Source organism: Carassius auratus, chromosome 25, assembly GCF_003368295.1.
Source record: "Carassius auratus strain Wakin chromosome 25, ASM336829v1, whole genome shotgun sequence".
Lineage (NCBI taxonomy): Eukaryota > Metazoa > Chordata > Actinopteri > Cypriniformes > Cyprinidae > Carassius > Carassius auratus.
The window spans coordinates 12727096-12750982 of NC_039267.1; the positions used below are offsets into that span (position 1 = coordinate 12727096).

The following is a 23887-nucleotide window of genomic DNA, read 5'->3' on the forward strand; positions in this document are numbered from 1 at the left end:
CGGCAGGTAATTCAGCCTGCACCATTTATGCTACTTGTAAATAAGTCTAATAGATTTACATCCGAAGGAGGACCTGAGTCATATGTAGAGATTAGAATATCAGAGACTTGAGCGTGGGCCACACACACAGACACACAAAAAACAAAATTACCCAGAACACCTTAGTAACCGCAGATTGGAAAAGCACAAGCCATATCCTAGCACTGTGGTGGCACATTTAATATGTAAAAACAACACTTATGTTTTATTTTCTAAGTTATCTTGCTTGACTGACACAGAGGAAATATTGCCCGAGATGTTTGACTGACAACAAGACAGATGTTTCGTCCTATGGCGTATCAGCCTTTTCGGACTTCCCCTCATAAATCCTCTCCGTGCTTTTATCACTGTTTTGTTCAACAAAAGTTGTGGGGTTTCCCTGTCACTGTCATTGTATATTAACCTTCTGTCATGCTAAACACGTTATGTTTAAATGAGAACTGCCAAAGTAACAACCAGTCCTAATAGAGATGTGTGATATGCATCGTCTACGATAACAGTAAAACTGTTGTTTCAACAATGTTGCATGGAAGTTATTTTGCATTTTTTGTCAACAAAAATAGTTTCAAACAAAGACAAGCGACAAACAGAAGTGTTTCTTTCCTGAATAATATATTTTTTAAAGAATCGATGTTTCAGTGATCTATTCATAAAGATAGTCACTTGATTCGTTCCTGAATGAATCAGCTGTTGAAATGAAGCCAGTGAATGAATGATTCAATGACTCACTCACTAAACCCCCTTTCACACTGCATGTTGGACCCGGAACATTGCCGGAACATTGCCGGGTCGCCTTCTGTGTGAATGCAAACACAGTAGTATTTGCGTCTTGGGGACCTAGTGACATTGCCGGGTTCAGTCCTGGAACAAGCGCTGTGTGAACAAAAGACAGATCTAATGTCGTAAAGGCTGTGTCGTAGTGATGACGCACGTTATCGCGCGACTCTTTTACCAGGTGTTTTGAAGGCAGATCAACATTTGCAAGGAAAAAATACATGCAAACTGTAACGAAGCAGAGATCAGTTAGTTCCTCACTTTGCATGCTGAAGCTGAGATCGTTCGCTTGCTTCAGTGAAAGTTAACGTGCCTAGCATTTTCGACTCGTACATTACACGTCACACCCTGATGTCACGCTTCATTACGGGATCTTTACGGGAAATGTATGAATGCACGCACATTCCGGGAAATCACTGGCAGTGTGAAAGGGGCCAAATCTAGCGACCCGGGAACAATTGACGGGTCACATTACCCGTGTATTTTCCACGTAAGTTAAGTGGCTTAAGACAATGATTTGCAGCCACCTACTGGCGGTTTTAGATTCATGCTTAAAGTATCCTTTCATTTAAAAATTGATATACTTTTTTTTCATATATTTTTAAAAATGAATCCCAAATCATTTATGCGATTGTAATTGAAGTGTCAATACCTCTATATGGCTCTAGATGCAGCTTTTGCACCACTTCAACACTGCAAAAATGTGTTTTGTTGATAATTTAATTTTATTAGTACCAGCCTATAGTGTCTTATGATTCAAAGTTAATTTTTTGACTAAATGTAAGAATTTGACAAAAGATGATACATCTAGGCTAGGCTAGAAATGCATATATCTAATCTAGAAAAACGGTCATCATAAAAGTAAAAAAGCTCCTGGAGGTGGCAAATGTCAAATAATTTTGTCAAATTATCAACAAAATTCCAGAACAAAAAAATTGTATTTCATTTTTTGTCAATATCACACAGCCCAAAGTCCCTCTTGCTTCTTTTCTCACCTGTTTAATCAGCATGTAGGTCTCGGACATGATCTTCTCGATGCGCTTCAGGTCATAGCTCATGCCCTTCTGACCTTGAAGCCACACCCTGTACGCATCCAAAAGCAGCGTCTTGCCCAACTCCACGTCATCCAGCAGCTTCCTCTTCCTGCTGGGCCTCTGCTGTAGTCCCAGCTCAGGAGTGCTGGCGAGAGGTGTCGTGACCATACTAAGTGCTCCTTTAGCTGCGTTCATCTGATTCTGTAGCTGCTGCTGTTTCGAGCTAATGCTTAACTCCTCCAGCGATAGCTCAGACGCCCGACTGCTCTCTGGGACCTTATCGGCCTCCTCTGCTGCCGATTTAACCACCCCCTGCTCCTGTGGTCCAGTTTCAAGAGGTGTTTGAGGGTCTCTGAATTTTGAGGCACCTGGCCATGATCCCGGGCCAAGCTCCATAGGCTCTACAAGTGCTGAAGTACCTTCTCTGGGGTGAACTGCGGACCCTGTCGCCTGATTTAAAGGCTCCAGGGAGAGCTGAAGAGTGGCTGAACATTGCTGAGGCATACAAGGAGGTCCGGTCTCATTTCCTGAAGCCTTATGGGTGTCGGGGAGTCCTGCTTTAGGCTGGGTGGTGTGGGAGCATTTGGGGTCCTCCACAGCAGGGGGCCGGTTGGACACATCCGCACTTGTCATTTCACCCATAGAAGTGGTAGACAGTTTACAGGGATCACTTACCTGAGAAAGAGAATGACACATATATAAAAATGGCTAATCTTGATTCTGCTGACAGAAAACAAGACGTATGCTAATATATTGTGATTAGTGAAACTTTAAAGAGGCTGTGACACTAGGAGTGAGGAAGGAACATTTTTGCACTAAATGTTTAATTCCCAATGTAAAATGTCTACAGAAAGAAGCACAGACACTCTGTACTTCGAGCAGTTGGGATGGCATTAACCAATGTGTTAGCACAAACAGAAGCGTATCCTTGGCTGTCAGATCTGGCTTGACTGTTCGTTCCCAAACATGGCAATGTCTCCATAGGAAAGACATGCTACCAAGGCCACTGATCAGTTTCTAATTCTAAAAAATACAACAACAACGAAATAAATAATAATAATAATAATAATAATAATAATAAAAAATAATAAAAAAAGGAAACAAATAATAATAATAATAAAAAATACTTCTAAAACAATAAAGCAAAATAAGTTACATTGAAGAGTTGTATACACACAGAAAAGTATAATCCTATAAAAACAAAAAAACAAAAAGAAAAGAAAAAAAGAAAAACAAAATAAGCAAAAATAAAATCTTCAAAAACAAACAAAACCCCCCCCACAAAAACAAATCCTTATAAAAACACAGACAAAACAAAAAGTGGAAAATGGAAGTGAGCATCCTCGTGCCTTACTCTCGCTGAAGGGCAGAGCCCCTGAAGTGTGTTCTTTGAACTGTGCAGGAAATTACAGTCTTATAAAAGCTTCTGGAAGTCCCTTGACGAAGGGAATGACTGATCAAAAGTTACCTTGACAACGATGTGTGTGCGTGCAGCATTCGGCACTCCACCAGTTGTCGCAAATAAATATCTTTATTTTTACCGTCTAACTGTGTTTTGTTTAGTATTAAACTTTTTCAAACTAAACTTAGCTTAGCTTACACTACCGCCTTAAATAATATTTCTACCAATGATGACAAATATTTTTTATTACATTAAAATAAAAACACATTTAATAAGCCTATTCTACTTACAGTATATTTGTATGTGAAGTGGAAATCAACCCCAACTTTGCTTTAGAAAAAATCACATCCGTGAAGTGAGCATCGCATGTTCCCTTCGCTAAAAAAAAAAAAAAGAGAATGTAGTTTTCATACCCCTGTGAGGTTATCCAGATTGTCTTCCAGCACTTTTACAGTGAAGAAAAATGCTTGCTTGGCCAAAATTTGTCGGTCCACATCTCGCAAGTACTTCCTATAACACAAAATAAAAAGATATATGTCCTTGCATTTAAATGCTTCATGCCATATGTTTCATATTTACAAAAAAGGAAAACAAACTCGGACAATAACTGTACGAGGTGCTATACATTTTCAAAGAGAAGACAACATTCACAAGAAACATGCAAGACAAGCGTAACCGGACAGTTCACAAGCATGTAGCATCACTAAATTACAATGCACATTCAATCAGATGAACCAAATATTTGCAATCTCTTACTTTCCCTGATCAGGGGTTCTCTGAAGCATGAGGGAGATTTTAAATAAAGTGTGGTGATCCTTCAGTTGAGACAGAACATCCAGCAACAACACGATGGATCGGTTCATATGAGATGCAAAACTGCCAGGACGATCGATCTCATCTACTGGAATACGCCAGATGCCCTGAGGAAGAGAAGGAGAGAGCCATTAGCAGAGAGAAGAGGAGTTCGTCTGCATGAACGGCATCAGGACAGCTTTCAGCAGTCAGATCTGGCTCCTTCTGCCAAACAAGCCAGCATCTCCACAGAAAAACTGATGTTACCGAGGCCACTGCTGAGGTACTCCAAAAAATACATAAGGGCCAATCACACACAATTCTTGAACATCTCTGATTGAACAAAACAAACCTCCAGGCAAGTCTATTAACATTCACAAAGGTAAACATGCAGAAAATAATGAGTGGATGACTTCGGACAGTCTAGAGCTCATAGGAGAAGGTAAAAATGAGAGAGGTGGTAGAGACGAGGAGAAAATGGTGGAGAAATGTTATTGTTGTAAGGCCATCTGCTCTTGGCTCTTGATGTGTTGGTCTCCGGCCATGAAGAAAATCTGCCCACTGATGAGAAATCTGCCTTAACCCACTCTCTCTGGAGATTGGATGCTTCATCTCGAGCTGTTCGTCTTACCCTCCGGTCGGCTTGTTTAATGTGAAGTGTATCTGGCTGGAGAACAGCAGACTAAACGGAGCTATTGACAGTCAATAGAGATGGCAAACTAATGAAGACGGCAAGAGAACATACTCTATGCAGACACTTCTAGTTACGCAAGCTCGATTTCACGTGGCATAGCAGTGTGAAAGAATTGATAGCACAGGACGACTGCATGCGTGCGAGAGCAGACATTTTCCCGTCTTCTCTGTAAGATCAACTACCGCACTGCCGTCATGGTGGAGCAACAGTTTGAAGAGAATCTTACCAGAAAATATCACTTTATATCACAGTAACTCAAGAGTACATGTTAAAGCCAATGTGAAATGGTGTTTGAAACACATTTTACTTCTATAATCTGAATCTTTAAAAAGAAATGTTGGGCAGGGCTTGATTTAATTTTTAAGAATTGGTTTAATTACCAGAATAAAGTCAGAGAGTTCATGACATCAGCCAAAAAGATAATCATCGTTTATACACTGACAGTCAAGTCTGGAATAATAAAAAAAAAATTAATGTGTGAAAGAAGTTTTCTATGCTCACCAAGGCTGCATTTATTTGATAAAAACAGAGTAAAAATGTAATATTGGGAAACATAATTACCATTTTTAAAAAAAATGTTTTATTTTTTAATGAATTTATTCTCCAGAGGTGAATTGTCAGCATCATTACTCCAGTCTTCAGTGACTACGTTTACAAGCTGTTAAAATTCGGGTTATGGTCGGGTTAAGGTCACTATTTGGGTTTCTGAAACATTCGGGATAACCCGTTTACATGCGTGAGCAGAGAGAGTTACTCATGTATACATGGAATGTGTAATGAGTCGCCAATATCCCGATGTAACCAGCAACGCACGGTTAGCGTATGGACGTAATACGCAATATGCGTCATTTCTGATTCTTCTTCCTGTATCCAAAGACTCAAAAGACCAAGATTCCTTGCAAATAGAACATGCGCAGAACACACATTTTGATGGGGATATGCCGAAACGCGTTTACAAGACCAAATATTCGGATTAGAAAAGGGGTACCCCAGGTATAATATCCCGGTTTTTAAAAACCGGGATATGAGCATATCCGGGTTTTTGCCGGTGTTTACATGGACGGGTTATTGCTAATATCCCAGTTTTGAACGGGTTATTGGCTGCATGTAAACGTAGTCACTGTAACATGATCCTTCAGAAATAAATTTAAATACATGCTGATTTGCTGCTTAAATATTGTCAATTATTATTTGTGCTCAGTTATTAATAATTAATAAATATTCATTTATACAAATTCTAATTATTATCATTATTGAAAATAGTTTTTGCTTCTTAATATTTTTGGAAACAAAAAAACCTACTATTCAAAAGTTTGGGAAAGAAAAAAAGAAAGAAAGAAAGAAGATACCTGACACAAAAAAATGTATTAAAAAGGACAGTAAAGAAAAGTATAATTTAAAAAAAGTTATATTTCAAATAAACGCTGTTCTTTTGAACTTTCTATTCATCAAAGAATCATGAAAAGAAATGTATAATATTTTTAACATTGATACCATTATATATATATCATATATCATACAAAGAATATCATTTTGTCATATATGGATGAACAAGACTGGCCAAGCATTTGCATCTGTACTCTAGTCATGAGCGCTTCATCCTTCAGTGCTGTGGCCGTGTCTCCAGAACTTCTGAGTAAACAAAAATGTTGGGGCCAATAGTCTGTTTTCAAACAGAAAGCTATAACCATGCAGACCTGTAAGTTGTGTACCCGTTTCTCTAGCAAATATTCAATTTTAAATCTTTCTCACTGCCCTAAAAAAGGGCACTGCTTCAGTTTGGCCAGGCAGACACCCATGTATGGACATTGGGACATTCCAGAAAATGAAGATAATGTTACTGCTGCATGTGGAAACTGTGGAAGTGGATGTAAGGGAGAACTAAAATATGCAGGAGCGAGAAAAGAGAGAATGTGAAACAGAAAGAAATGCTAATCAGTATGTTGGATGTTTCCGGAAACCTGGATGTTTACTTGCATGCAGAACGATCTGCAGCTGCTAGTCATCAAATTAAGAGCAGAGTGAATGAACCAATCCAGAAGGAATAAGAGAAGAAGATGATAGGCTAATGAAAAACAAATAGCTGGAGGATGGATTGAACAAAATGAACAAAGCTCATTTTTTGGAAGTTGTTTTTGATTATGTTTTACAAGAAAATACTATTTTAGTCTTTTTACTTGAAATTTTCACTTTAACTCTACAGATTGTAATTATTTGTGAAATGTGCTTTCAATTTTTTTCATTTTCAAAACATTTTAACATATGAAATGTAATATATTAAAGTTACATGGAAATCCTGTGAATGTTTATGGGGGTTTAACACAAATCGTAATTCGATTAAAAACAAATAATTGTAAGACAAATCATTCGAACACTGTTTTGAATAAAGGTTTTAAATAAGAGTTTCATGTTATGCAAACTGCACTTCTTAATGGCCAAATAAATAGCATTTGAACATAATAATAAACATGAATAATAAACATCAGAATAATAAACATCAGACTCTCACAGGTCACCATCAGTGGCTAATGCCATAACATAAAGTTTTAGATATGAAACAGCAGTCAATAGAGAGAAGCTGCCAAGAATGAGTCTCTCTGTGTTTGTGTGTGTGTGTGTGTATGGGAGAGAGAGAGAGAGAGAGAGAGAATGCTTTTGCCCTTTCACTGCAGGGATTACCCAAAGCCCCTTCAGCAGCACACAGTAGATGGATGGATACAGGAAAGAGAAAGGAGGGAGTGTATCCTGATGGATAGATATGGGAAGGAGGCGTGTCCAGAAGGATAAGTGGGTGGAATGCTATTATACAGGTCTCTGGCACAGGACCCTCGAACCGCTGTGCTACAGACCAAATAACACAGCTTTACAGTCAGATTACACACACGAGCTCAGTCATTCCTGCACTGCAGCAACTGTACTTCTCATCAGCATCTTTACAAGATGTGGCTTTGTCTCATAACTGTGGGGTTTACCTCAATAATAATATTGTCCAGTCAAGTAATGTTCATAGTTTTTCCCTTTTTTTTTTTTTTTTATAAAAAATTTTTATGTTTTATAGACTAAATACACTTTTTTATAAACTAAAATAAAATAGTTTACAAATCAAATATCATGATTTCTCTGTAAATAAACTCAGAATTTAAATATGCCTGTATTTGCAAATTAGACGTCCTTTAAAAATGTATTGTGCTTAGTTTTATGAGAAGAAAACATGCATCAAAGTAGTCCTCTGGTGAACTATTTGTTCAGCTTCAATGCTAACTAACACTAGCAAGCAAATTATCTGACTTCTGTTCAGCTGATACTATTCTGAGCAGTGTTTTAGAAGGTGCATGCATTAACAGTGTAAACGTAACGTGAATAGTGGTCAACCCATATATTGCCAAGGACGATATATCGGCCGATAAGTTTTTCTGCTTGGCTGATGTGTTCGAGGACTTTTATTTTGACAGCGCTGAGAAAGGCACCCCTGAGCGCACACAGTGCTCACACTCTCTCTCGTTTACTATCGTTGTTAACAGTTCAGTCTAATACAAATAGAAGTCTGTCTAATAATAAAATAGAATGGTTAACAAAGGAATTAATGTATACAAAATGTATTGTAACGATTGCTTTTATATTATTAGTAATAGAAAGGCAAACATTATAATACTTTCTCGTTTGCCATCAGCATTATGCATATTCGCATTTATTTTCATTTAAACAAATCTGTGAATGACCAATATTTAATTTCACCAACCTTGCAAACTTGGTCGGATCCAGCTGTGAGATCTTGTGAAGTGTGTATCGAGCATGATCACGTGTGAATTGAATGCTTTAAACTTTAAATGTGATTTCAATTATGCTGCGCTTTATGCATTTACCCACTGTCATATTTATGTCATTTTCACCGTGTGCTGTATGTGAAATGAATGTTACCTTGGCTTTATTTAAATGTTTATTTAAATTTAATTTAAATTTATCTAAATGTGATTCCCAATTCACACAAACTTCCCAGATGTATTTTTGTAAATATGTGGGCATGTTTATGTGACATATCAGGACACAACTCTGTATAATGACATGGGTATGACACAGGTAAAGGAGAGGGAGGACATAACCCATGTCCCAATTTTTCAAAACGCTTATAAATCATACAGAATGAGTTTTTTTGAGAAAGTAAAAATGCACAAAGTTTCGTGTGAGGGTTAGGGTTAGGTGTAGGGTTGGTGTAGGGCCATAGAATATACAGTTTTTACAGTATAAAAACCATAACGCCTATGGGATGTCCCCACTTTCCACAAAAATTGGTATCAGTGTGGCTTTCTGTGTCAGTGAGAACCTGCGCCACAGGCTGACAAGACCGTTTGCAAAAAGAGGAGACATTATGGGAGTGAATGGTATGTGCCTTTCGAAAGGTTATGTATTATAGGTAAGTACTCAGGAATTTGATACACAAAGAGCCTCGTTCATTCTCCATTTCTTTTTACTCCAAATGTCAAGAAATAAATAATAGCCATAATCAAATGAGTTTAGCCATTAAAAACAGAGGGAAACGATAAAAACAATGCTTACATAGAAACCAAAAAAACTTCCTGATGACTATCAAGAATGAATCCAGCCAACCATCTGCTTCTGATCAGCACATTATGAGAAAAACAACTTTTTGACTTCAACTAAATAAGCTCCTGAAGTTTTCAGATGATGTACAATGACACAAATTACGTAAATGACTACTCATAAAAGAGGTCCCAAAGCATACAAATTTACCATGAGCAGTCTAAACTCGCTGACCAGTGAAAGAAGAGCAAGCTGTCATGTCTGTTTCAGGCCTACAGCTGCTCCTAATGCGATCAATATAATCTGACAGCAAAATCATTGAATTGAGCCCAGCAGACTCAGGGCTTCCCTCACCATGTGAAGCACGTACAGATGCTTCAAAAAATAAAAAAAAGCATACACACACACACACTTTCTCAGCTGCCTTCAATATGAGCAGTGGAAACCAACAGAAGAAGCTGCACTGTGGAGATTTCAAGAACGCTGCAAGATTTTTCTGGTACGCAGTTTAGATTCAACATGTTTGACTAAGCGAAACAAGAACACATCAAATACGTGTGTAACTTAACCTCAGGGATTCCCCCTAGACACCCAACTTCACCTGCTTTAAAAGTGTCAAGCATGAATTAGAGCATCTTACAGAAGCATCTGTACTCCAGAACTGCTAGCCAAAGTGGAACAAGGAGGAAGGAGGTTCACAGTTTTCAGACACATCCACTGCATCATCATTCCACCTCTGGTCATAACTGCTGTTAGCACTGACGAAACGCAGGACTCCGGCGAGAGCACTAGCTAACTATTACCTGCGTCACGCGTGACAAGAGTCAACGCTCTCAAACGCTCACTTTCTTCCTCTTGCTCTACTCCTTGAACTCTCACACACTGCTCTCCCACCTACCGCAGGCTCTTTCCACCAAATCCTAATCTCAAATACGAGCAAACGGACACTTTTACCTTCACACTTTTTATTCAGAAGGAAAGGAATCCAAACGGGAAAAGCAGAAGGAAGAAACTCACCATCACCGAGGAGAGCTACTCCGCGCTCTGCCTGTATGAAGTGTGAGAGTAAATGGGATGTTTTGATATTCTTAAATGTTCCAGCGAGAGAAGACGAACTGAAGTCCAGGCTCGAGGGAGTGGGCTGCACGTGTGCGGGAGGGAGGAGATAAGGAGAGACGGCTGAACGAGTGTGCCTCAAACAGACGAGTGCTTGCGATCCTCTCTTTCCAACCCTGCCATCACAAAACAAAACGCCCACGCTTCTCTTCTCTGCTCTGACCCCAGCGCGCTCGCTCGTGCTCTCTCTCCCTCCCTCCCCGTGCTCTTGCTCCTTCTCTGTACACAGACTGAGAGACGGCCCCTTCAGAACCCAGCCAGCCAATCAGAGACGGACTCTGTTTCTCAGCCCAACAGTGCACACCCACAGAAACACACAGAGAGAGAGAGAGTGGGGTGAACGACAGGAGACGGAAAACATGCAACAGGATGTTAGTGTGGGGCAGAGGGAGAATGAGGTGTATATGAACACAAACACAAAGATTAGAGGAGACGAGGTGAGGGATTAGAAGACAGAAGAGATACGAAAAGATGAGAAGAGAACAGAACAAACAAGAAATGAGATGCTTTAAGAAGAGACTAAGAAAAGAGAGGAGGTGAGGAGAGCGAGACAAGAATAGAGAAACAAGAAAGATAAGTGATGAATCAGAGTCCAATACAGGGGACAGTGGGACACTAAAAGAGAAGAGGAGAGACGAGAAGAGGAGAGACTGGATACAAGAAGAAAAGAAGGTGAGGGAAGACGAGATGAGGAGAAACAAGAGTAAAAGCATGAGACAACATGAGACAAAACGAGAAGATATGAGACAGCATGAGAGTAAAAAAGAAGCGAAGACAAAAGAAGAGACAGAGGGAGAAGAGTCAAAAAATAGAAATTATATAAGATGACAGACATCAAGATTTAGACAAATAAAAGAGAAGAAAAGAAAAGAGACAAACTGAGACCAGAAGAAAAGAAGTGAGACAGTAGAGGAGGGAAGAAAAGAGACGAGACAGTAAGAGGGCAAGAGAAGAGGTCAAAAAAAGAGACAAGGACGGATAAGAAAAGATGAGACTAGTTGAGGCAAGGTGCCACGAGAAAAGAATAAGGGAGGGGGACGAGAGGAAAATAGGAAAGAGAAGACAGACAGACGAGAACAAGAGAGACAGCGAGATTAGAGAATAAAAAAGACAAGATCTGAGACAAGTAGAAGACCTGGTGAGACATGAGAAGAGAAAATAAGAAAAAGAACGATGACAAGATGAGACAAAAAAAACAAGAGGCGACAGGAGAAACTACGTGAGAAGAGAAGAGTTTAGAGAAAAGAGGAGACGAGAAGAGAAAAGAGGAGCAAGAAAAAGTGAAAAGAGATGAGACAAGAAGAGAGGAAACGAGACAAGATGAGCCACGAGAAGCTGGAGAAATGTTAATGTTGCAGTCACTCAGACACAGAGAGTGCAGAGGTGTTTCTCTCTCACACAGCTCTCATTTCCCCTTTTCCCTCTGTCAGCCTTTGTGCTTTTCCACCGCGACAACACACACACACACACACACACAGCATTTCCAGCCTCATGCTGCTAAAAGGAAAGTCAAGATGCAAATCGTGCTGACCGTATCTCTACATGTGAACCACAGGAGCTTGCTACGACTGAAATGTCAAAAATTGTAGACATCTAAAGAAAGCTAGACAGGAAGTGAAGTTAAATTAAAATAAATAAATTAGTAAAAGGTTTCTTAGTTATAAGTGTGATGCTGCAAGCACTGAAGACAACTGAACATGATCCAGACAGCTAGTCTGTGGCTCGGGCCGGTGGTCCAGTGAGAACAGGAGAGTGGGCGTCTACATATGCAAGCACATATGCTTGAGTGTGTGTGGACATGGGAGAGAAACTGTTTGTGTTTTTGTGATGCGTTTAAGGCTTAGGCCAACAAATACTGCCAGAACCCAGAGCAAACTAGAGCAGCCTGACCCATATCACTCAGTCACACACAAACAAAGGCAAAGATTCCCCCTCTACCGTTCTCAAAGAGGAACAACAGGAAATGACAACATGATTCATGATGCAACAAAATATGCAGCATATCCTGTGTTTCCTCTCCATTTCACAATCCTTCTACAATGGTGCAAATAAAAATTACTTGCATGCAACAACTGATCAATAGTGAAAATAGTCAATTGACTGGATGGGTGTTCTGAGTGATGCCAGTCCACAGTCTGATTTGTGTTACAGCCTCAAACTTAAGCACACCATGCTGGTTCGTCTGGCCAGAGGAGAACTGGCCTCTTCGACTGAGTCTGGTTTCTCCCAAAGTTTTTTTTTTTCTTCATTTCGGTCACCGATGGAGTTTGGGTACCTAGCCTTTTGTCTTGCTCAATTGTGGGACCTTAATATTTGGCAATAATATCAACTTGACTGCACAGACACGTTGGATGAGAACTGAACTGAGCTGGACGATGAAGAACTGACTTTAAATTAAAAATGTACTACTACTAAAAGTTAATTTGGTTGTCAAAAGCACTTTGACAGTGTGATTGGAGTTTTTTCAGCAAGACATCATTTACATTTCACGGTTATATTCGTATAATTCAAGCATTCCCATTTGCCAATGCAGCTTGTCATAACAGTGAACGATTAAATATGGCTGTTGTCATTAAACCTCGATAGCTTCATAGAGCATGTACATTAAAGTCAATCAAATGGAACACAACCGAGAAAATTTATTAATACATTTCTCATTTAAATAATATTATTTTTTGAACATAGGACTAAGGTTTTAACCTAACCACAATTCATAAAAACATATAGAAACACTTTATAAAAAATAAAAAAAAGTGACTATTGCAGCTATGGTTCTTGAAACTGAAACTCTCATAATATAGCTTAATCTTGGAACTGTGGCTTTGCATAAACTTTTTTATCAATTAAATGTATAATTATACATTTTTATTATGAATTGTTATTATTTAGCTTTACTCCCAATGTATTTTTATTGGTATTATTATTATTATTAGTAGTAGTAGTAGTAGTAGTATAATAAAATAAAATATATATATATTTTTATTATTATTTGATGTACAACCCTATTCCAAAAAAGTTGGGACACTTTCTTTAATATTATTTACACTTCTTAAATACTTCCCAGAGACACTTTTAAGGTTTTATTTATTTATATTTTAATTTGCACTTTATTTCATAACATTAATTCTACACTTAAAGGAGTAGTTTACCCAAAAATGAAAATTCTGTCACTCTCACTCTCAATTTGTTCCATACCTGAAGATATTTTGAAGAATGTTGGTAATCAAGCAGCTCATGACAGCCACTGACTTCCATAGTATTGGAAAGATACTATGGAAGTCAATGGCTACCGTTAACTTTTTGGTTACCAGCATTCTTCAAAAAAAATCTCACTTCTTCTTTAAATCTGCAATTCGTTTGAAGGATACCACTGGGAAAATGGAATTGCTTTTGGATTAAAGGGACAGTTCACCAAAAAAAAAAAAGAAAAGAAAATTATCTCATGATTTACTCACACTCAAGACATCTTAGATTTTTATGACTTACGTTTTCAGATGAATATAGTCAAGAAGTCCAAAAAAAAGTCCATCCATAAAAAGTGCTCCACACAGCTCTGGGGGATTAATAAAGGCCTTCTGAAGTGAATCGATGTGTTTGTGTAAGAAAAATATCCATATTTAAAGCTATATATAAATCATATTTATCTCTAGTTTCCGCTAACCGTTGTACACGCATTCACGATGACGTAGGAAGTAGGCATGAGCGTAAGCTCCTGTGAAAATATGCTAGTCTTATAAGAACCAAGTTTTGTTTAGAGCAAAGGAAACCAGCCTCCTCCATTCTCATTTTGCACTTCTAATTCGTGACCAGTGTTTTGTTTCGCTCTTTCCTCTGCGCTTCTGTGTTCGTCACTTCTCACCGGAGCGTACGCTCCAATGAGCCCTGGACCGGATGTTGCTTGTGTATGTGTGGATTTTCCCATAAGCTGAGAACAGGTGGGTACGAGGTTGGTGTACCCTAGTGGGCAGAGCTCTGAAGCCCAGCGAGACGTGACGCCCGAGTGTTTTTATACCACCGTGTGCCAAAACTGACGAAGCCACAGGCTGCTTCCTCACAGCGACCGCACCCACAGCCAAAGGTAGACACGCTAACACAACACTAATGTTACGGCCTCAGCTCGGTGAAGACTGTACCAATGTGCCAAAAGGCCACTGGGCAAAACAGCAATAACTCATGTACACACACCATAGTGATGCCATCTGTCTGCCTCATGGTGTGTAGTGAGGACAGTACATCCAGCCAGTTCAGGGCATTTTCAGTGAGGAGTCGTAATCTCTCTGGATTTGTGTGTGTGTGTGGAGGGATTTTACTGCACTATATTGGAGGAAACTCATGTGAATGAACAACAGACTCGCTCTAACAGATAAACACACATTGCTAAGATCTCCATACTGGATCAAACTAAATTTTCTGTGATATGGTGAACTTTGACATATAAGTGCGTCTGCATGCATGTGTGACTTACGTTGAACAGATTGGTCTTATTCCTCTCGCAGAAAAGTCCTTGTGCCGGCATGTGCTTCAGCTGTTGCCATGGGACACTGCTCCCTAGCAACACGTCTCGTGCCCATTGCAGGTTCTGTGAAAACACAAACATATTCAGTCCGCTCTGTATGCAGCTGGAGAGAGTGTGTGGTGACTTGAGCTGAGTGAAGTCACTCGCACACACACACACACACCTGATGGAACACTAGAGTCCTGCTTAACTGCGCAGTATATACTATTTAATGATAAGGTAGGCAGTATGCGAAAGAGTGTGCAGTAGGTGAGGATAAACATTTCAATTAAACACAGTGTAGCATGCAGTGATAGTATATACTTCATACTGTTAAGTTTGCAGTGATAGTACAACATATTACAGTTTAAAACTGAAAGATAATCCAAACTCTAGTGACACTCCAATATAATCACACTGTATCAACCCATCAAATCCATTTCCACACTGCTAATTCACCATTAATGAACACATAACATCAGAGCGCTGCAGTCTTACTTCATTAGAAAACAGACACACACTTATCTCTCACTGCATCTCACACACTGTACAAATGAGAGCTCAAACGCTGTTTGGGGCCATTTATTAAATCCGAGAGCTAAATTTCAATGATTTCGCCTTGGGAATGAGTCGGTGTGATTATATTGTGACAGTTAAAAAAAAAAAATCATGGTGAGGTGATTCAATTTCAATGCTAAACAATCTCTGCTCAAAGATCAGACAGATTTCTCAGTGTGAAGGGATTGAGATGACATACATGAATCCGTTTAAGTAAGAAAGGGTCTGAAAAGAGCACAAACACACATGCAATGGAAAGAGAGAGAGAGATAGAGATAGAGAGAGAGAGAGAGAATTACATGATATAGTGTCCCAAGTACAGGTCGACTGATATATTTGTCTTTTTTTTTTAATATATATATCGGCCGATATGCCTGTTAAGTAGCACCGATTTAAAATCAGGCACGTCAGCAGGCAGCCCCGTGTTATTGGTGCAGTGGAAAGTGCTGCTGCCACATGTGAAGGACCCCAAGCCAAAACTTTTGGAAGATTCAACAACAGTCCTGGGAGATAAAGATAGTCAGAGAATTTCACTCTGTAAATGGGGTGGAGAAGTTGGCAGCTCTCACAAACAGCAGCGTGCTCGGAGGGACAGGTGTCCTGGAGCTGCCCAGAATGGTGAATCACTTTTGTTCCGAAGCATGGTTTGATGCAGACAATAGCCAGGTTTCCATCCAACTTATTTGTATTTAGGGATGTCAATATTCGATCATTTCCATGATCAAACGACGTTTAAATTGATGATCAATTAATAACCTTAATACTGCAAAAAGCGTCTGCAGCGGTATTACTATTATGTGCAAAGCCACTTGGAAAAAAAGCTTTCTCAGCTGAATTAAAGGGGTTTTAGTCTGAATAAAACCCAATTGCAATGTTATCAAACATTTTTTGCGCTTTTTTTTGTTTGATCCTGTTCTGCAAAATATTTTGCATTTTTGCGTTCCGCTAGACCTATTTGTTTTAAAAAATCCTGCATTTACAGAGCATTAGTTCGAGACACATGTGCAGACAAGGACGGGCGAGCGCGAGTTTGACTAGATGTATTTGGAGGTTATTGCTCACGTCTCGTTCTGCACATATCCAAATATTACCATGTTCGCAATGTATCTAAATGTTAAACTATAAGATTTTTTTTTTCATTTATTTTTTTTTAATGTAAACTAGATGGAAAAGATCATCATCTTCACGTGAGCAAAAATGTCCTTGACGTAACAGCAGAGTGGACCGGTATAGTATGGTCTATTTAAACTGACCAGTGTAACCTTTTAAATGTTTGGTTGACTGTACTTTATTTTAATAATGAACAGACTGTGATGTAAGTTTGAAATTAGAATGCACTTTAGATGTTCTGTGTCATTTATACCAAACACAAATGTTGCTGGTTGCTAGTGTGTTTGCAGCACTACTGTTATTTATTTTTTATATATATATTATTATTTTTATTTTTTAGTTTAATTGATTTTTATTTATAAAAATGTACTTAAATGTATACAAGTTTACATTTATGTTCCAACAAAATTCTGCTTGATAAATGCTCTAAAACTTTTTTGTAAATGATTGACTTTCTGATTGACTTCTGTCTATGCTCAATAAATGATGATAAGTTTAGAAATGTTGTGCATCCACTTATTATTAGTGTGACATTTTAGCATGCAAATGAAAGGGAAAACTTCAAGATATCGGCCCTAAAAATCGGCAGCACATATCGGCCATCGGCTGACCCTGAACTCTAAACATCGGCATCGGCTATAGAAAAACCCATATCGGTCGATCTCTAGTCCCAAGTCTTGCATGTAATAAATTTTTTTAATAAAGTGTTGGCTCCTTGTGCATGCACTCATAATGAATAGGGACTGAAACTTCCAAGCTTCAAAATAAAAAAGCATGCACCATAACAGTAGTTCATCTGCTTTATCTCAGGTCTTCTCTTATAATAGACTGAAATTTTAAGTCATTATTCAGCGATAATCATCACTGCAAGGGCTCTATCCTACAACTAAATGGTTGCATTCTGTGATCCTGTTTCTTGCCAGAGTAGCTGATTTTTTTTAGAGGTTGCACTGGTGCCACGACCAGTTGGATTAACTTATAAACACTCCTTTTCTTGTAGCGTTTGAGAATCATTCAACAGCAAATGGAGCAGAAGCGTAACAAAACCAAACCACACTGGCCAATTATCAGACTAACAAAACCTTTGTTAGTCTGGAGCCCTGTAGATTGAAATTTAAACCAGTAGTCAATTACCGCGTTTCCACCGCAGGAACTTCTCCCAGGAACTAGGGACTTTGGCCTGGTACTCGGTGTGTTTCCACCGCAGGAACCAGGAACTAAATAAAGTTCTGTGTAAAAAAATGCCCCTCAGAAAGTCCCTGCTGGCGACGTGGTACTTTTTCAAAGGTCCAGAACTTTCGGGGACAGGACTTGGGCACTCAGTGGCTACGTTAACATGAACCCAAATAATCCATTTGTAATCGGATTGTTGATCAATTGGACTGAAAAAGTTTTTTTTCTGTTTACAATGTGCAAACAGTGAGAAACTCTATATTATCTATGTGACTTTGGCTTTCACTATTTGAGCAGTGTGCACGTCAAAAAAATCTATTCCAATTGTAGCTTGTGACATATGAACCCGCACATCAACCCGATCACTTTATTTAGCGTTCATGTAAACACTACAATCAGATTCATCAATCGTAATGAATTCAGTCCCGTTGAACCAAAAAGTGTGCATGTAAACATAGCCAGTGAGAGAAAGAACAAAACAGAAATGTCAAAGTGTTCACACAGAGTTGAAATGTTGGTTCTAATAAAAACAAATGCTGCAACATGCTTTTAGGCAGGGCTTAAAATTACTGCCATGTCACACTAGCCAGTGGTGAATGAACTGAGAAACTGAATGTTGTATTATTATAGTAAAAATGTCATTATGACAATGACAATTTTTCTTGTATATCAGTGACAAACGGTCTAGGAGGAGTTCGAAAAAGTAGATTTTGACTGAAAATCAAGATGGCGGACAGGAAGTTCAGCCAAATAAGGAAAACTTCATATCTATGTTCTCGGCTTGACCCACGGAATCTATTAAAACCAGCAGCATTTCAATAGCCAGATTTATTCAAAAGTTATTAGCCTTTATGTAAATTGAGTTATAACTTTTGACCACTATTTTGAAATATTTTGAGTAACTTCAGGGGATGTGTTGTTGGCACATTGCGAGTTTCGTAATATTAAGTCAATGCATTTGTTTAGTATAGCATTTTATTTCACAAAACTGTATTTAAGTCAATGGGAATTTCATGTTTTGTTCTATTATAGCGCCACCAAGAGGCTCAGTCCCACCATTTTTTTATGTGTCATCAGAGTGAGCCCATACATGTGTGTGTCAATTTGTTTATTCTTTGAAAAGCAAGACAAAATGGTAAAAAGCGCATTTTGGCTATTTAATTTATGCAATAGTGAAAAAAAATTGGCAAAAGACATGAGGTAAAAAAAAATGTGTTTGGTTATGAGTCTCCAGCCCAGGGCTTCATTTTGTTCGGCTTCAGCCGATCATTTTTATTTCAGGGCATTCCTAATAATAATGTGACATCTGAAGGCCTTGCCAGCTTGCTGTGACTAACAAAGACCATCAGCCCAATTGAGCAGGAAGTTGATTTATTTTGCATGGGTTTTTACATGACTTGACCACATACTGTATGTAAAGTCAGCATGGGGAATCCCCACTGACCCCACGTTATCAAATTTGCATATCAACCACAAGTAAAAAACAAACTGCAGCAGATACATTAGACTTCAGGCAAGTTTAAGTGGTTTGATAAATGGCCAGGGGTGTTACAAAACATGTAATTACACTTAACTTGTCACAACTGCTTTTTTTATACCCATAAGGTGAGTTTCAACGCCCAGTCTTACTTTCTGTAGGATGTGGCATCCAACGTCCATGGGCTTTAAACACACACAAGGTTGAATATGATATCATCCTCTTGGCTAAACTGGCATTAGAGATACACAAACGGTAAATCTAGAGCTGATTCTGGCGTTCTTGTGCAGCAAGTGGTCATTGTATCTTTTTTATGTCAAAATACTTTCCAGTGTTATGTGCAGTGACTCCTATAAGTACACTTACAAGCCAGCTGCAGTATGATTTCCTAAAATGATAAAACACAGTTAAGATTACAAAACACTGTTTGAGTGGCCTAACACTGACTCGATTAATGGGGTGGGACTAAACAAGGTGAATCTCATTAACACTGTCAAGAAATATCATGGTTATACTTCACCCGCAAATCAAGTAAGGAATAATTGAAAATGGGATTGCATTACACCTTGGGTGTGCATTATTTTATAATGATTTAATGGACCGGAGTCAATTATTCCACTTATACTATGGTTCTCAAACCTAAAAACATTGTTCATATGATAGATTTCAAAACATTGGTCTGGTTTTGCCCTTAAAAGATTCTTGTGAGAAGGATTAATTTCTTACGCATTTCATCCAGTGCCTCAGTTTGAGAATTCCAAAACGTCATTTTAGACCTAGTAATAAAGGCTTGAGCTTTTGATAGTAATGCAGTTATGAGAGAGAGGGAGAGAGAGAGAGAGAGAGAGATTAAGCATGCGTCGATAGTGTGTGTGTGTCTCTCAACAATTTTCTGCAGCAGCGAGTCTACTAACAGCGAAATATCTGCTTCAAGAAGAGTGTCGTTATTAACTCGCTAGTGAGAAATGACATGTAGCTTTTAAAGTTGATAAAACTTAAAAATTAAGATAAAAACATCAGTGCACCGCTGACAACAAGTTTCTGTGTGCATGTATGTTTCTGTGTGTGTGCGTGTCATTACTGTACGACTGTGCGTTTGTAAGGGAGAGAGAGTGGGAGAAATAGTTGTTGTAAAGGACTGTGATAACAAACAATGGACAGCGAATGCTATTGGTGGGCTTTTTAATTGACAGTTGAAACTACGAATCAGTACAGCTTTAGCGTCATCTGAAAGTAGTTCCGCCAAAGGAAATAGAAGGTTGTTGCATCAGAAAGTTTAGTGCGGAGCTAATCCGTGTTCTCCAAAAGTTTATTTCAAGTGTGTGCGTGCAGCTAGAAGTAAGTTCAAATGTTCTTATCTTTGTTATTAATACATTTGTGTATTGTTGTGGTTTAAGATAATCCCAGACTTCAGATATTAATGGCAATACTGTATGCGTGTGTACAAAGATTCAGCAATTGCCATTCCTTTGTGTGAATTAATGTGAGTTTATGACAGCTGTTTATATGGTTATCAGACCCGTTATGTGGATTATATGCTTATTTGCATGCGTACCTATAAATGCCTCAAGATTAACGTTCTAAAATTGCACCGTCATTTGTTTACATAAGACCGCCAGAATGGCGCTAATAATGTTACGGCCGCGGGTTCGAGTCCTGCTCAGAGCAGTCTGTACATAATGTTGATTTATTGTAATTATACATTGAATACAGTTAATCCTATTTAATGCCTTTTGTAACTATATAATATTGTTGTAAATGTTTATTGTTGTTATACTTATTATTGTGTACCTTTTATTTACCATTATTGTGTGTATACTTTCAGAACCACACATACCCACATATCTACAGTGGAGAATAAAAATTAAAGAAGAAACATCAGAGTCATTGCATTCTAACCGAATGTGCCATAGTGATTGCAAACCTTTACTAACCAGCCCCAAATAAATACCTCAAAACAATAGTATTTGCTTTACATACATGAAACATCATTTTGTGGCAAAAACATGGTGGTTATTTGTTGTTTATTTATTATTTACTTTATTTATTAGCTTGTTCAACCAATAGCAAAATTTAGGAAGCAGCATTATTCAGTATAAATTGATAAACAACTATAGTTTTTGTTAATGTTTCGAATGGGATTTTATTTTTATACGGTCTTGTCATATAAATTAATTTAAATGTACAAATGCATTTATTAAGTCTGTATAGTTTTATTAAGTTGTAGCTTTTAGCTTAAATAAAGTAAATTTAGTTAAATAAAATAGGAGAGATATGATGACTGTTCGTAGCACCCACTAGCAGCCTAGCTGCTGCATTCTGGACTAATTGCAAGCGTGAAATAGTGGTCTGGCAGGACTCAACGTACAACAAATTGAATAGTCCAGATGAGACAAAACAAAGGCATTAATAACCTTCTAAAAGTAATTTCTTGACAGAACATACTTTTTTATTGAGCCCAGGGGCAACATATACAAGGAAAATAAAATGGGGCCAATAACAGAACCCTGGGGGACCCCACAAGTAACAGGCACTACCTTTGAAACAAAGTTACCATACTTTACAGAAAATTATCTATTTTACAGGTAAGATCTGAGCCACTATAAAACTGTCCCACTTATTCCAATTAAATGGGATAAACGCTTTATAAGAATCACGTGATCTATTGTTTCAAAAGCTGCACAAAAATCAGAACTGCCGCATTACCTGCATCTCTAATTACACGGAGGTCATTATCAACTCTTAAAAGTGAAGACTCAGTGCTGTGACCTGCCATAAAACTGGACTGAAATTCATCTAAGATCTCATACTTACTAAAAAATGACATTAACTGGGAAAAAAACCTTCTCTAAAATATTTTACAGTTTTGATGTACTTTAAAATATGATGTTATAACATTATAATTTTATTTGAATGTTTTTATTATAACGTATTATATGTTTATGCTGGGATGTTGTGGCTAGGCAACACAAATCTTACTTTTTCATGCAAATTTCATGGATGTACAGAAAACATAACTAGTAATCAGTAATTTAATTACATTACCAGAGTAACTTAAACACCAATTTTTTTTTTAAACCGTTCAAACAACAACAAAAAAGATCTCTACTTCATTTGTCTCAGATCACAAGCCAGTTTGCATTCCTGTATTTCAGTGGTGCAGAAATGATACACTGTGACGTGTGTGTACAAGGTGTGTGTGTGTGCACGTGTGTCTGTGTGTTTATGCGCACCTTGTGTGTCCTGCTGTAGGAGTACAGGTGAGCCAGACGATAGAGACTCTTGTAGTGTTGCGGGTAGCGACCCAGACACAGGAAGAGAGACCTCACACACACATCCACTAGTGTTTTCCTCTGCTCTCTCCATCCCGGCGGCAGACACTTAGGCAACTCTATCACTTCCAGAGGAGGCGGCGGCTCTGGCCTACGCTTTCCCTCACTGGAGGAGCTGGTCTGGGGTTGAGGTCTGTGTGGTTGGGAGGTGTGCAGTGGCAGAGGTGGAGCTTGGGTCGGGGTGTCTGTGGTAGGGGTTTTGGGGACGGAGGCCTCAGGGGAGGTGATGGATAAGGTGGTATCTGAAGACTCTTGTGTGACTGAAGATTCTTGAGATAGTGTGGCAGAGCTGATATCCATGTTCTTGTCCTCCAAGGGGCCTGTGGGATTTTAAGATGCCAGAGATATTGATTGTAAAAAGCAACAGAGTAAATGATAATCAACTGTGTTTTGTGATTCTGGCAAGACAGATATTGGCTGAATTTCAATATTTCAATCCAATATCAAAAGAAAATGCTTTGAAATGCTTTTGACACTTTATTTTAAGGACCAGTTCTAACTTTAAACTAGTTGCATACTATCAATCAAATTACACTGAACAAAATGATAAATGCAACACTTTTGTTTTTGCCCCCATTTTTCATGAGCTGAACTCTTTTCTACACAAAAGGCCTATTTCTCTCAAATATTGTTCACAAATCTATCTAAATCTGTGCAAAGCCAGATCACACTAAAGGAGTTGTAAAATCATAACCAATTTTGAAATCTGGTTGCAGCACATACATAAGGAGAATCTTTGCAGAATATCTTCCCTCACATGTTAAACATGCACACACTACAAGATTTGAACATCATGGCGCATCACACACTACAAGATATCATTAAGATTATCATGTCAGAGGGAGAGCCTCACTTGATCTCACGCAGCAGATCATCACTGATATTCATGTTTACGTATGTTAGCTAGCGTGCTAGTAGCTTTCTGTACTCAACCGATGCATTCTAAACAGGCCATTTCACTCCAGCGTTTCTCTTTCTCCTTACGGTTGTGATGCTTTTTTGACATATTATACAGACAGTTGTGCTATTTTAAAATGCCAAGAAACAGTTTCCTCTGTCTCCACTATCTAACAGAGCCACTCATCAGCTGTTTTGTGGTTTTGCGCATTGGCTGTGAAATACTGATGTGATCATATAGATATCATCATCCCGATTTAAATCCTAAATATCAAACATGTTTGATTTTAATCGGGGCTGCCCCGATTTGTGTGTGAGCAGATCTGGAGTTGCAAGATTCTTCCAGTGTACGCTTCACATTACCAGATAATCTGCGCCAAACATCGGGACAGATCGAGGTGCTCGACAAGATGTTTGCTCAGATTCTCAGGAGGGTGAAATCGGGGCTAAAAATC

General features: G+C 38.5%; 1 protein-coding gene across 9 annotated transcripts in view; it reads right to left on the reverse strand.

Moving 5' to 3' along the window:
* The window catches only part of LOC113043381 (calcineurin-binding protein cabin-1), a 91026-nt gene that overhangs the window by 31170 nt on the left and 35969 nt on the right, over positions 1 to 23887 (reverse strand). For all 9 annotated transcript variants that reach the window (XM_026202724.1, XM_026202723.1, XM_026202722.1 and 6 more), the window contains 5 exons: positions 22437 to 22855; positions 14856 to 14969; positions 4006 to 4169; positions 3663 to 3759; positions 1809 to 2522 (listed from right to left, as the gene is read on the reverse strand). In XM_026202724.1, the coding sequence (XP_026058509.1) occupies positions 1809 to 2522; positions 3663 to 3759; positions 4006 to 4169; positions 14856 to 14969; positions 22437 to 22855 (1508 nt within the window). The remainder of the gene's footprint in view (positions 1 to 1808; positions 2523 to 3662; positions 3760 to 4005; positions 4170 to 14855; positions 14970 to 22436; positions 22856 to 23887) is intronic.